At 35.9% G+C, this 15,884-nt stretch overlaps 1 protein-coding gene across 2 annotated transcripts in view; it reads right to left on the bottom strand.

The window, feature by feature from the left end:
- Positions 1-15,884, bottom strand: part of VAV3 (vav guanine nucleotide exchange factor 3) — a 395,503-nt gene that overhangs the window by 38,294 nt on the left and 341,325 nt on the right. For both annotated transcript variants that reach the window (XM_079939290.1, XM_079939289.1), the window contains exons 21-22: positions 12,392-12,457; positions 2,749-2,783 (exon numbers count right to left, since the gene is read on the bottom strand). In XM_079939290.1, coding sequence (XP_079795416.1) covers positions 2,749-2,783; positions 12,392-12,457 — 101 coding nt within the window. The remainder of the gene's footprint in view (positions 1-2,748; positions 2,784-12,391; positions 12,458-15,884) is intronic.

Here is a 15,884-nt window from a genome sequence, read left to right on the forward strand (position 1 = left end):
AAAAATCTTCCAAATTCCTATCTGGATGCAAGAAGAGAGTAGTCCATGTGTGTGAGACACAGCTGTCACAGTACTGAAATTGAGCTACACAAAGGAACTGGGAATCATCATCAGTCTGTATATTGACTTTCCTTAATTTGACCCATCTGGTTTCAGTATGACAGCTCTCCCAATCTCTGCTGGTCCTGCTCTTTCCAAGTCTAGGCCCCATATGGCTCAATTTTTCCATGTAATATACCTTCTAACTTATGTCTCCTGCTAAGGTAGGGAAAGGTAAGTTGCCTGACTACTTGGAGGCTGAGGTAGGTTCCTTGGCATCTGTATCCTTTTCTTCATAAGGATTTTCAGACAGTTCCCCAGATTTAAGCCCCATGCCTCATCCCTGCCTTCGTGACACCCCAAAACATAGATTGTTGAAGATAATCATCTTGAATTCTGTTTTATTTCATGGCCTATGAAAGAGATAAAGTTTACCTTATGGGAGCAACTTGTTTTAAAATGTGGAAATAATAAATACACCATACAGTTGGTGTTATTCACTTTCTTAATGACTTGAGAACCACAGTGTAATTTTTCTCTAAACAGTTTAGTATTTCTAAAATTGAAGATTTCATTTTCTGATCATTTTGTTCCTTAGCAGAAGTCATTTCACATGAAACTGCCTGCTTAGTGTGAAGAAATTGTCCAAGTTGCTCAGAAAAGAAGAAAAAGTAATTATGAAATTATACTATATCTATTTCTTACTGTTTTCAAGGGTCTTCCCTCATCTGAACATCTTGATTTTTTTTTTTTATCAGTAGGAACGATACTTTTCTAACTGGTCATATATTCAATAGAATTTTACATATTGGCAAGGGTACATTTTAAAACAAAGGGCTCAAAAACAAATCTCCTGTGCCCTGACTGGTTCCCAGGTACCTGATTGGTTTATTTCATAAAATCCATCACAGACGTAGAGAACAGACATGTAGACATAGGGGGAAGGGGAGGGTGGGATGAATTGGGCAATTAGGTTTGACATAAATACACTACCATGTGTAAAATACATAGCTAGTGGGAACCTGTGGTACAGCTCAGGGAGCTCAGCTTGGTGCTCTGTGATGACCTAGGTGGGTGGGATTGGGGGAGATGGGAGGGAGGTCCAAGAGGGAGGAGATATAGGTATGCATATAGCTGATTCACTTCGTTGTACACCAGAAACTAACACAATATCGTAAAGCAATTATACTCCAATTAAAAAAAATCCATCTAGTTTGTGGCTTTAGTATTTCTCATTACTCTTGTAACTATTATGCCTACTTACATGAAAAATAGTAAAAGAAACGAGAAGGAAACTATCATCACACTCTCATGATTTCACCAGTCCTTGATGTTTTTCAGTTTGATTATCCATGCTATCAGCTCTATTCTCCAAACTTAATTTGTCAGGATTACAGTCTTTAATTCCACGAAAAGTAAGACCTCAAATTTATCTTAAACCAGGTAAACATGTAGCAAAGATTTCCAGTTCCATTACAGACCTGCTACAATTTCTCCAGCAAGCTCAGTGCTGAAGCCCAGAGAGGGATGTCAGAGAAAGCAGACAATGACCACAGAAGGCAGAAATTGCTGGGGAGGGAGAGGAAGACTGCTGAGGAGAGGATCTCATACTATGGACAATATATTCCTACAGTAACCCGGCATTTTTCATGCTTTGGTTATATAACAGAAAATGATCAGAATTGAAAATATCAAAGAACTCAGGTGTTAGCTACACCTGCAAACTGAACTAGTACTATATACTCTCAGAATATCTCATTTATATACATATCCTGATATCTAGTTTGTATACATATATTTCAATATCAAGAAAGTAAAAATAGATGCAGTCATTTTAAGAGGAGCCAAACTCAAAATTCAGGAAGCAAATATCAATAAGTAAATATGCCCATGTTTTGTACTTTAACAGGTGGTGTGCCAACGTACAGACAGCATAACTTGGAATCCTGGCTGTACCATTTACTAGCTGGTTGGCCTTAACCTTTGTTTCCTCATCTGTAAAAATAATAAAAATAACCTTCCTTATACAGATGTTGGAAAAACAAAACAAAATGTGTAAAATACTAAGTACATACTAAATACCCAGAATATGTTAGTTATTATCATATAATGATTATAACTATTCTAGATTCTGAATAGTTTTTCCAGTTGAGGATATCATTTCCCCTTAAACTCATAATGTCTAAAAAAAAATAATCACTATCTACTGCTTCCTTGTTTCTGTTAGTGATACTGCTAACCTCCAAGTGTTATGTGAGCTCCACAGAGACCTAAAACTTTAGACTTGGACACATCTTGCTCCTCCAATATTATGTGTTATAAAGTGTATTTTTAGGATCTATTGTCCTTTCTGGGTTAAATTTTAGTTTCAGAAAATGGAATCATACCTTTTTTCTCAACTCCATGAAATTTACTCTTCTAAAATACAATATACATATTTGCCCATGTCCCGTTCCTCTCTGTGGATGGTATAAACTTTGGATTTACAGCCAAGTACATGTGCTTGTACACACACATGCACCACTCTCTGATAAAGATATGGAAAGGTCAGCAATATATAAATTCATTATGGTGTTTTGTTGCATCTGAAAACAGCTTTAGCCAGGACAAATGGAAATGGAATGTAGTTTACTACTCCCTCATTTAAGGCGTCCTCGAGCTAAGGGTATGGTATTTCAACTCAGCTACATAAACATTTTTAATACTTACCAGGGTTGGCAAGAATAATCTACTGGTTTGGGCACCTAGGATGTAAAAAGGCAAAAATAGATTAAGTTTACTTAAGGGAAGCTTTTAGAAATCAATCATTAATTCAGTTCAGCTGACTCAGCTCTATAAAACCCTAGGTAGCACAGTCCTAGAATTATCCATTGGCAATATTATACAGAGCGAATCATAGTATATGTCAGATAAGTAGAAAATAATTCATTTCACATTAATTCTTTCATTCATTTTACTGCCACTGTACCTCTAAAGGAAGAGATAACAGGAAAAATATGAATTGGAATCTTTTGGTATTTATTATCAAGGCAGTTTAATCCTATCATAGAAAATTAAAATGAAAATGTTAGGAAAACCAAATAGCACACTGCTTTCCCAATACACGGGGAAAACAGGCAAAATAAACCATATACACCTGATATAGACTCTTATTGTGTATCACAAATTTTAAACTCTGATTTAGAAGTCTACCAACTGGAAAACCATTTATTTATGAAAAAGTCATAGGAAATACTCATTTTTCCCTTTTCTCCTATGGAGTTTTACAAAAGAGAAAAACTTTATTTTCTATGCAAATAAAGAAAGAAAAAGAAAACTTCTAGTTGCTGATTGCAATTAGAAAATGAGCAAAGCCAAAGAAGGCACACCAATATTCATAAAACAACAAATACAATTCATACTGTGTAATTTTCATGAATCACCTGAATCTTTGATGTATACATTCCATGTTATTCCTGGGCCTTTTAATACTGCGTGATGAAAAATACTGTTACCCTCACTTGTAACTGAGGTCTGGTTAATGTGACTATATCTCTAGCTATGTCCATTTTCATAATGGGCTGTTAATATTTTGACCGTCCAGGTTAAGAATTATTTGTAAAAAACTATCCTTCTGGTCAGAACATCTCTAAAGTTACTAATCTTTAAATATTTTATCCTATGGATCACATTTTCAATTTCACCACTGTGTAAAATCCTGATACACAGATAACATATTGAAAGTAAATTATACCATTCGACTCCTGCGAATATTTTCTTATACCATTTTGTTTTCGCAAATAGAAATCAATCTTCAACAGTTTCCCTTTTAGTAAAATATACATGACCTCAGAAATCTGATGGGGAAAAAAGTGTTTTCCTCCTTCCCTCTACCTCTCTGTATTCTTCAAATGTATGCTTATTCCTAAACCTATCTCTCTCTTCCTGGAGAACGACAACAAAAAGAGAGAAAGAGGACAGAGCAGGTAAAGACCTTCAACATATTTTGACTGGATTTTCTTAGCTGGGAAGGATCCACAAAAGTGAAGAGTGACATAAAATTCTAAAGTAGAACAGAGATTGAGGCTGTTCCATCCGGATGTGTCCTTCTGAAGCTTTTTCTCTCTTTGGTACATTGTGATGCGTGATGAGCCAGGACTGTCTTCTCAGCTGTGATCCCCATCATCAGAGTAGGATCCTGTCCTTTTCCATCTGACATGAGCCCTCCCCATTTCTATCATGTGTACTTTGGGCCCTCGTCTAGAGGAATATCTCATATATAAGGCTATAAACAATTTTGTTCTCATCTTTGACAGTTTTTCCCTAATGTCTTTTTCTGCCTTCATCATAGGCTGTTTACATTGTTAAAACTTCTGCTGTGGATGTAGCGTTTTAAAAAAAATTTCATTGGGAATATAGCATACATATAAAATTAAATATAAGATATATGCTTCTTCCCAAGTGCATTTTATAAAAGCTAGATGAGACAGAAGTGAACTTTCTGTGTTTGTTTGGCTAGAAATGTCATTATTTCATCCTCATTGAGGAAAGATATATTTCTAATTTTCTTTCAAAACTTTGAGTATATTATTCTTACTGCTTCAAATATTGAAATTTCATTGTATAGAATTCCCATTCAGTTCTTTTTTATAGTTCTTATTTCTCTGCTGAGGTTTCCTGTCCATTCATTATAAACATACAGTTAACCCTTGAACAAAACGGGTTTGAATTGCATGGGTGCACTTATACGTGGATTTTTTTCAATAGTAAATACTACAATACAACACAATCTGCCTTTGATTGAATCTATGAATGTGAAACCACAGATATGGAGGAACTGTGAATATAGAGGGGCGACTATAAGTTATAGGTGAATTTTCCACTGCTTGGAGGATCAGCACCCTAATCCCTGCATGTTTCAGGGGTCAACTGTATTTTCCTTTATTTATGTCCTTGAGCACAATTATAATAGCTACTTTAAAAATCCTTTCTTGCAAATTCTATCATTTGGGACATCTGAGGGTTGTTATCCTTTAATTGTCTTTTCTTTTGAGTGTGGTTCACGTTTTCCTGTTTTTTTGTATACTGAGTGATTTTAGATGGCCTCTTGGACAATTTGAATGATATGCTGTAGAGGCCCTGGATTCAGTTATGCTCCTACAAAGAGTGTGGTTTTTCTTAGAGCAGGCAGTTAACTTGTTTGAACTCCAACTGCAAACTCTGTCTTCCCTGTGGTAAGGGGCAACTGAATACTTCGTTAAGTTCTTTTAGCCTAAGCTGAGCTACTTGAAGTCTGCACCACTCAGAGACTGAGGCAATGTTTATACACAGAATTTGAGGTTCTCCCTCACTCTTCTTTCCTTTCTAAGATTTGTTATCTCCCTTTCCAGACTGTGTTTGCTTCAAACTCCATATTCTGCCCTTCAAGCCAGTAATACTGTGAGGTTTCTATCTGTATTTCAGCCACCCTGCATGGTGCAGCCCAGTGTTTGTCCTTAAGCTAGCCTTAAAGCCAGGAAACTCACCTAGTATCCTTCTTCTGAATGTCAAGTCCTCTCCTAGCCAGTATGTTCAAATAGTTGTTTTTGTAAAAAATATTTTGTCCAGAGTTTGTAGTTATTTTCTGTGGGAGGCTTGGTCCAATAGGAGCTACTTGACAATGACCAGAAGTGGAAACTCCTATTGTTTCCATTATTGCTGTTGTTAGCTATATGTCTAATCATCAACCCTTTATAGGTAATCTGTATTTTCTCTCAGGTTGGTTTTAATATTTTCTCTTTGTCTTTGATGTTCTGCAGTTTCACTAAAATGTATCTAGGTATTGATTAAGTTTAATATACTCTTCTTGACTATTTAGTTTTATCATAAATTCTGGAAAATTCTCAGCCATCATTTGAACATTGCTTTCCCACAATTATTTATATTCTCTCTCTCAATAGACGTATTTGAACTTTATCATTCCATTCTCTTACATTCTCTATCTCTTAATCTTTCTGGACTGTTCACTGAGAAATTTATTCAGATTTTTCTTCCAATTTTCTGCCCAGCTGGGTCTCATACATCATGTAATGTTTCCATTGTTCCTCATTTCAATTGCTATATCTGATTCTTTGTGAAATATGCCCAAACAAGAGTGACTTGTTTTCCTTTTAGACTTTTATTCCCCCTTTTATTTCTTCAACCATATTAAACATACAATTTTGAACTTAGTATCTGATAATTCCACTACCTGTTGTCTTTGTGGGTCTAATTCTGCATTTTATTGTCTCTGCTGACTTTTGCTTAAGGTGGGTTTGTTTCCTCATAAATATAATTATTCCAAATTGTGAATTTATAATCCCTGGGACTTTATCAGTAGAAATCCTTTGAGGCGCCAATCTAGAGAGAATCTGTACTTGCACTGGGAACACAATCAATGTGGCATCATTTTATACTATGTTTCTTTTTAAAAATTTTATTTTATATTGGAGTATTGCTGACTAGCAATGTTGCATTAGTTTTAGGTATACAGCAGAGTGATTCAGTTATACATATACATATACATCATATACATATACAAGTTCTTTCCCCATTTAGGTTATTACAGAATGTTGAGCAGAGTTCCCTATGTTATACAGTAGGTCCATGTTGGTTTTCTGTTTTAAATATAGCAGTGTGTAAATGTCAATTCCAAACTCCCAATCTATGCCTCCCCTGCACCGCTCCCCCCGGTAACCATAAATTCATCCTCTACCTCTGTGAGACTGTTTCTGTTTTGTAAATAAGTTCATTTGTATCATTTTTTTAGATTCCGCATATAAGCGATATCATATAATATTTGTCTTTCTCTGTTTTACTTCACTTAGTATGATAATCTCCAGGTCCATCCATGTTGCTGCAAATGGCATTATTTCATTGTTTTTAATGGCTGAGTAATATTCCATTGTATATATATACCACATCTTCTTTATCCATTCATCTGTCAGTGGACATTTAGGTTGCCTCCATGTCTTGGCTATTGTAAATGTTGCAACAATGAATATTGGGGTGCATGTATCCTTTTGAACCATGGTTTTCTCTGGATATGTGCTCAGGAGTGGGATTGCTGGATCATATGGTAGCTCTATTTCTAGCTTTTTAAGGAACCTCCATACTGTTCTCCATAGTGGATGTACCAATTTACATTCCCACCAAGAGTGTAGGAGGGTTCCCTTTTCTCCACACCCCTTCCAGCATTTATTGTTTGTAGACTTTTTGGTGATGGCCATTCTGATTGGTGTGAGGTGATGTCTCATTGTAGTTTTGATTTGCATTTCTCTAATAATTACTGATGTTGAGCATCTTTGGATGTACCTCTTGGCCATCTGTGTATCTTCTTTGGAGAAATGTCTATTTAGGTCTTCTGCCCGTTTTTTGATTGGGTGGTTTTTTTTTTTTTTTCTTTTTATTGAGCTACATAAAGTGTTTATTTTGGAGACTAATCCCTTATTGGTTGCATCATTTGCAAATATTTTCTCCCATTCTGTGGGTTGTCTTTTTGTTTTGCTTATGGTTTCCTTTGATGTGCAGAAGATTTTGAGTTTAACTAGGTCACATTTGTTTATTTTTGTTTTTATTTCTATTACTCTAAAAGATGGATTGAAAAAGATATTGCTGCAATTTATGTCAAAGAGTGTTCTGCCTGTATTTTCCTCTAAGAGTTTTATACTATCCAGTATTACATTTAGGTCTTTGATCCATTTTGAGTTTATTTTTGTAAATGGCATTAAAGAATGTTCTAATTTCATTTTTTTACATGTAGCTGTCCAGTTATCCCAGCACCATTTATTGAAGAGACTGTCTTTTCTCCACTCTATGGTCTTACCTCCTTTGTCATAGACTAATTGACCATAGGGATGTGGGTTTACTTCTGGGCTTTCTATACTATTCCATTTATCTATATTTCTGTTTTTGTGCTAGTACCGTACTCTTTTGATGACTGTAGCTTTATAGTATAGCCTGAAGTTAGGGAGCCTGATTCTTCCAGCTCCGTTTTTCTTCTCAAGATTGCTTTGGCTATTTGGGGTCTTTTGTATCTCCATACAAATTAAAAAAAATTTTGTTCTAGGTCTGTGAAAAATGCCATTGGTAATTTGATAGGGATTGCACTGAATCTGTAGATTGCCTTGGGTAGTATAGTCATTTTGACAATATTGATTCTTCCAATCCAAGAACATGGTATGTCTCTCCATCTGTTTGGGTCATCTTTGATTTCTTTCATCAGTGTCTTATAGTTTTCAGAGTACACGTCTTTTGCCTCCTTAGGTAGGTTTATTCCTAGGTATTTTATTATTTTTGATGCGATGGTAAATGGCATTGTTTCTTTAATTTCTTTTTCTGATCTTTTGTTGTTAGTGTATAGAAATGCAACAGATTTCTGTGTATTCATTTTGTATCCTGCAACTTTACTGAATTCATTGATGAGTTCTAGTAGTTCTCTGGTAGCACCTTTAGGATTTTCCACGTATAGTATGATGCCATCTGCAAACGGTGACAGTTTTACTTCTTCCTTTCCAATTTGGATTCATTTTATTTTATTTTTCCTCTCATTGCTGTGGCTAGGATTTCCAAAACTATGTTGAATAAAAGTGGCAAGAGTGGATATCCTTGTCTTGTTCCTTATCTTAGAGGGAATGCTTTCAGCTTTTCCTCATTGAGTAATGATGCTAGCTGTCACATATGGCCTTTATTACATAGAAGGCATCCACACTGGTCCTTTCATATTTTCTATTTCCTCGTGGTTCAGTCTTGGGAGATTGTAGCTCTCTAAGGATTTGTCCATTTCTTCTAGATTATCCATTTTATTGGCATATAGTTGCTTATAGTAGTCTCTCATGATGCTTTGTATTTCTGTGGTGTCAGTTGTAACTTCTTTTTCATTTGTAATTTTATTGATCTGAGCCCCTTCCCTTTTTTTCTTGATGAGTCTTGCTAAAGGTTTATCTATTTTGTTTAACTTTCCACAGAATCAGCTTATAGCTTCATTGATCTTTACTATTGTTTTTTATCTCCATTGCATTTATTTCTGCTCTGATCTTTAGGATTGCTTTCCTTCTGTGAACTTTGGGTTTTGTTTGTTCTTCTCTCTCTAGTTGCTGTAGGTGTAAGCTTAGTGTGTTTATTTGAGATTTTTCTTGTTTCCTGAGGTAAGACTGTATTGCTATAAACTTTCCTCTTAGAACTGCTTTTGCTGTGTCCCATAGGTTTTGGATCATTGTGCTTTCATTTTTATCTGTCTCTTGGTATTTTTTGATTTCCTCTCTGATTTCTTCAGTGATCCATTGGTTGTTTAGTAGCATATTGTTTAGCTTCCACGTGTTCATGGTTTCTTACAGTTTTTTTCCTTGTAGTTGATTTCTAATCTCATAGTGTTGTGGTTGGAAAAGATGCTTGATGTGATTTCAATTTTCTTAAATTTACTGAGGCTCACTTTGTGGCCCAGCAGGTGATCAATCCTGGAGAATGTTCCATGTGCACTTGAGAAGAATGTGTATTCTGCTGCTTTTGGATGGAATGCTCTTTAATATCAATTAAGTCCATCTGGTCTAATGTGTCATTTAAGACCTGTGTTTCCTTATTGATTTTCTGTCTGAATGATCTGTCCACTGTCGAAAGTGGGGTGTTAAAGTCCTCCCCTATTATTGTGTTACTGTTGATTTCTCCTTTTATAGCTATTAATATTTGCCTCATATATTTGGGTATATATATATATATTTATAATTGTTATATCTTCTTCTTGGATTGATCCTTGCTCATTATGTAGTGTCCTTCTTTGTCTCTTGTAATAGTCTTTAATATTTTAAAGTTTATTTTGTTTTATATGAGTATTGCTACTCCAGCTTTCTTTTGATTTCCATTTTTATGAAATACCTTTTTCAGTCCCCTTACTTTCAGTCTGTATGTGTCCCCTAGATCTGAAATGGTTCTATTGTAGACAGCATATATATGGATCTTGTTTCTGTATCCATTCAGCCAGTCTGTGTCTTTTGTTTGCAACATTTAATTCATTTATGTTTAAGGTAATTATTGATATGTATGTTCTACTATGTTTCTAGCTTAGTATTATTTAGGTCACAAAGCTAGTATGAATTCCAACCCCCCATGTGGGTGGTTTTTGGATCTAAAGTTAAGAATTCTTAGGGGAGAGAGACTTTTTTTTCTGTTCCCCACCAAGATCCAAGACAAAGATAGGCATATCTTCTCCTGTGGGATAGTTTTCTTCTTGTTCACCCACTGAGCGCTCTGCGATTCACAGAGAGACACCCAAGTTTGCACTGTGCTTTAGCTCTAGGCTTTCTCTCCAGTAACCATATTGCCAGAAATGAAATTGTCTCCTGTGTTTTTCCTCCTTCTGCTTAGCTTCATTCACCTAACTTAACCTACAACCAACAAATGAATCTATAATTTCATTAAATAAAGCAGTAAAAATTTAATAGCTATTTATTAATTTTAAGCTATAAAAACAATCATATTTAGTTGGTAGTCCTACCCACAATTATGTGTTCCTCTACAACTCTTCATTAGCTAAACTTGTAAGCACATTTCTTTTTCTAGTAACTAACCAGATCACAAAATATCATTCAGTATTATCCTATAAGCTGATTTAATTACTATCTGCCATTGTTAATTACCTACATTTAGTTAGGAACTTTTGTTTGCTTTTTCACTTCTTTGTTCATTCATACAACAAAAATTTATTAAATACCTACTATGTGCCATACTATTCCTAAAATAAAACTTCAAATGCTCATTCTATGCTATATTCAAGGAGCTGTGAAAAGAAAACAGTACATGGTACATGAAATGCTTAATAGTTTTTTTTTATTGGAGTATAATTGCTTTACAGTGTTGTTAATTTTTGCTGTACAATGAAGTGAATCAGCTATATGTATACATATATCCCCTCACTTTTGGGCCTCCCTCCCCTACCCCCCCCATCCCACCCATCTAGGTCATCACAGAACACCAAGCTGAGCTCCCTGTGCTAGGTTCCCAAAATCTTAATGTATGTGCCTACATATAAATATCAGTTCTTTAAGCATAGGAAGCCTTAATCTTATTCATATAAATGACAGAAAACTAGCTGAAGAATCATTTTTGCTTATCTAATTAAATGAGAGTGGTATGAAATTTCAATAATTGTTTTTGGGATTACAACATAACCTGAACAATATGTGGCATTAGATCATAGAACCAACAGAAATAGCAAGAGCTTTTTTTCTTTTTGATTCCCTTTGCTTTTGAAATTAATTAAGCTTGAATGAGTGGAGTAAATTATTCTTCAGACTACATCTGAGGTTAAGGATGGCAGACATTCCCATTTATAATATTAAAAAGAATGTTCAGTTTAGAAAACTGGGAAAGACTGAAATAAGGCAAGCAGAATAGTTTAAGAAGGTTTTTTCCCCCACAAACCAATAACTCCATTGTATTAGTAAAATAATTTCCTTTAATTAGAGTTAAGAACTTGAAAAGTGTCACAGAAAAATCTACCCCAAACACCAAATTACGATGATAAAATAACATCACCCTAAACAGATATTTATAAATTTCATAAAGCATCAGAGAGTATATTTTATGTTATATTCATCCATAATAATATTTGAGTAAATATTCATTCTTCTTGTATCTGCCTAACGTGTTTGATGTTTTCAGAAAATGTCATTACGACACTAAATAAGCAGTTATGACAAACTAAAGCACATAAAAATATATTAAGAGATTTGACTGAAGAATCTGCGGACATTCATGCTTTCTAGCAGGCTTTCAAACACACTAGTTGAAGTGCAATCTCTCTGTAACCCAAAGTGACTGGAAATATATTAGACCATACCATTCTTACCTCAGAGGGAAAAGGGAAGTTTGTACAATACATCTGATCAGTAGCTTTAGTTTATTCCTTCTAAAACCTTATAAAAATGTTAATTTTGTAAATTATACTAAGTAAAATTTTCCTGTTGCATGTATTCCCTTAACATTGTTTTTTTTTGCGGTAGCGGGCCTCTCACTGTTGTGGCCTCTCCTGTTGCAGAGCACAGGCTCTGGACGCGCAGGCTCAGCGGCCATGGCTCACGGACCCAGCTGCTCCGTGGCATGTGGGATCTTCCTGGACCGGGGCACGAACCTGTGTCCCCTGCATCGGCAGGCGGACTCTCAACCACTGCGCCACCAGGGAAGCCCCTTCCCTTAACATTTAAAAATATTTCCTGACAATGGAATCATCATAATCTTGGAATATGTTATTAATAAGAAAATATTAATAGAATTAATGAGGGGCCAGACCAGTATCCTTTGTACTTTCTTGACAATTCATTATAGCATCAAAAAACAAAGTAGAAAGAAATAAAATACTCACACATGGGCAAGGCTTGACAGCATCACTCGGAAAAAATCCAACCTCTCCAGATGTTAAATTTCTACCCTAAATTAGAAAAAAAGATGCCAGTTTTGAGAACAAATTTACTATAATGATGATCCCATAGCAGTAGATGCATAATGTTGTCAGTTGGGATCCTCAGAATTACTTCCACATTGTATCCAGTCCTAAGCATTAACTGACTATGGCTCAGGAAGGGAAGCATAAGCAGAAAGGTTTTAAAATTGTTAAACTTTACATATGGCTTCATATCACAATTATAAAATAAGAATTCAAGTTTGACTTTCCAATCTACCATTCAATTTTGTTAACTTCACACCCCTCAATCCTATAATAGAGATAATAGCATACTATATCTTTCAAATTTATATTCATAAATACAAGTAGATCACATTGGTTTTGTGTAAGCTCATAATTAATTAGGATATTGGTATCCCTAACAGAACTCATGAGAATGTTCCTCCAACAGGATGAGACATTTCAAGACATGTGGAAATGGAAAACAGAACATAATATGACATTTTAGATGATTTTCAAATTTAGGAGAAAGAAACAGGATACTGATTAAGGGAAAGGGACAGTTAAGATGTTGGAAGAAAGGATTACGACTCAAAACGCCATTGTAAATGAGAAAAGAGGGAAGAAATTAACAATAAGAAATGAATTTATTCTTGGAGACCTTTGGTCAAATTCCTCTTTAAAACAATCTCATGGCACAATTGTTTCCCTTTTCTAGAAAGACAAACTGTACTCAAAACATACTGCAACAGGGCTTCCCTGGTGGCGCAGTGGTTGAGAGTCCGCCTGCCGATGCAGGGCACACGGGTTCGTGCCCCGGTCCGGGAAGATCCCACATGCCGCGGAGCGGCTGGGCCCATGAGCCATGGCCCCTGAGCCTGCGCGTCCGGAGCCTGTGCTCCGCGACGGGAGAGGCCACGACAGTGAGAGGCCCGCGTACCGCAAAAACAAAACAAAACATATGGCAACAATAAGCACATGTAATTAAAAAGTTCTTGTGAGATTATTTCTCCTTGTCCAGATATTGGGCTTGTTTTTATTTGCCATTTAACCATTGCTTGCTTCTCAGTAGCTCAGATGAATAAGTTGCATTATAATTGAATGCTACATGCTCTATTATTTTTGACAAAGAGAGTAACAAAAAACGATCAGAAAACATCTCCCTCTTGAAGTAGTATCGCTTTGTTCCCACACATCTTGGCTATGAGTTTGTGGAGGAAATTTTAAAAAGTGGGAATCTAGAATTCAAGACAATGATGAGGAGGAAGACGAGGAGAAAAGGGAAGATGGGGGAGGTGAGAGTGGGAGAGAGAGAAGGTAAGTGGAGCAGAAAAGGGGGAAGAGTCAGAGGTATGGGGAAAAGGAGGGAAAAAAGAGAAGAGGAAAGGGTGGGGTTAGGATAGAAGGAGATCAATTACGTAACCAAGCAAGGAGAAGATAATAATTTTGGCCAGGTTCTCAAACCACATTGCACTTGCATATTAGGGAAAAAGTAAGTGAACAAGAGGGGTATTCATTCATTTAGTCAACAAATACAGTATCTCATGTTTGGTTAGACACTGAGAAAAATGCAAAAATTCATAAAACAGTTCTTGTTTTCCCCTGTATTTTCAGAAGATATGTATACACCTAATTATAATACAAAATAGAAAGGGCTAAATACTGAAAGAGGTACAGGAGATGCTATGGAAATTCAAAAGCTAAACTGAGTATTGGGGGTTTGCCAAAAAGCTACATGGAAGAGGGGGCACATGAATGTAAAATGTGCAGGGTTTAAACAAATAGAGATGGAAATGGAGAACATTCTGAAAACAAAATACATCAAGAGAAAGGCATGGGGCTAGGAAATTACAGGATGTGCATGGGAAATGCAAATCGTTCCCTTTAAATGGAGTCTAATAATGAGTAACACTATTGTACCCCTAACTGTATGCTAGACACTGCCCTGAGTGTTTCATTTAATCCTTATAATAATCCTTTGTCGTAGGTCCAACTACTATCCCTATTTTAAAGGTGAGAAAAATGAGACATAGAGGAGTTAAGTGATTTGACCATGATCACAGAGCCAGTAAGTGACAGAACCAGAATTCAAATTCAATTGTTCTAACTTCAGAGTTTTGCACTGCTTCTCGCTACAGTGTAAGACTCATAAAAGGGCACAGTAGAAAGAAAGCTAAAAGGTACTAAGGAACCAGTTTGACAGTGATATCTGAAATTATCATTGGCCATGGGGTTTCAATAAAGGGGTTATATTATATTTTAGAAGAACTAACCTGGCATCAGTATGCAAGCTGGCTTATAGATGGGCATGACTTTATAGGTGAGAATAACATTAAAGAAATGGTGTCATAGAAAGGGAAGGAGGTCTGGAGGAAGGGAAACAGGTGCTAGAGACATCATTTAACTACAGTGTTTGGGACCTGCCTATGGATTAGATATGGGAAGAGAAGACTATGGGAGTTAAAGATTGGGGGAAAAGTCAAGGATGGAGGTGATCCATCCAGATAACACAGATTTAGATGGCAGTCATATAGAGGGGAACCTTGAAGTCACAGGAGCAATAACGTTGTGGAAGGAAATGTAGACAGAAGAAAACAATACTTAGAGAAATTAGTCTAATTAGAAGGCAGGAAGGAACCACCAGGAGGGAGGAGAATCAGACACTAGAGTGTGATGGCAGCACAGTAACTATAAGGTTGGAAGGAAATGTTCCTTTCATTCAACTGTATTTACTGAGTGCTTTTTGGTGCTTTATTTTAAGCATGACACTGAGATACAAGTAAGTATAATATTTGGGGACTATATGACTAGCTAGACCCTTATATAAATATAAATGCACCACGATGCTACCTGAGTAGAAAATATAAGGGTGTGCAGGTGGGAACCATGTACTGACCAAGGCTCATAAGTGAAAAAAAGGGTGATTGTTTTAAAGTAAAATAAGACCTCTGAGAGTACACCAAAGGAGGTAAGTCTGTTTTTCAGGGGAAAGGCCTAAGCAAGAGCTTTACAATGGTTTTTTAAAACCTATATTTGAAGATGTATCAACAAATTGGAAAACTTTGGCAATTATAAGAACGGTGAACTGTCAATTCCTATCCTTCATCAGAAAAAGAACAAAAGGTCTTACTCTATTGAATGCAGAGTTCGGGAAAAGCAGTGATATTCTGTGACAGTGCATTTAACGCTATTGGAGAACTCCCAGGAGAAGGAATTTTTCTCACTAAGCAGACTACTAACATCATTCTGAATTTTTTCCTTAATGAAATGTCCTAGCAGTGCAGGCTACATTTCCTTAATGGTCACAGGCATCCCTTAGATGACAAAGAGGTGAGAAAGAATTTAACATAACAGACAGATAGATGAATAAGGTCACATTTCCTCACTAATTTCTATGAGATGTCAGTTTCAGCTATGGGAAATAATATGTGCTATACTTAATGATTTTCCACTT

This window comes from Stenella coeruleoalba (assembly GCF_951394435.1).
Source record: "Stenella coeruleoalba genome assembly, chromosome: 1".
NCBI lineage: Eukaryota > Metazoa > Chordata > Mammalia > Artiodactyla > Delphinidae > Stenella > Stenella coeruleoalba.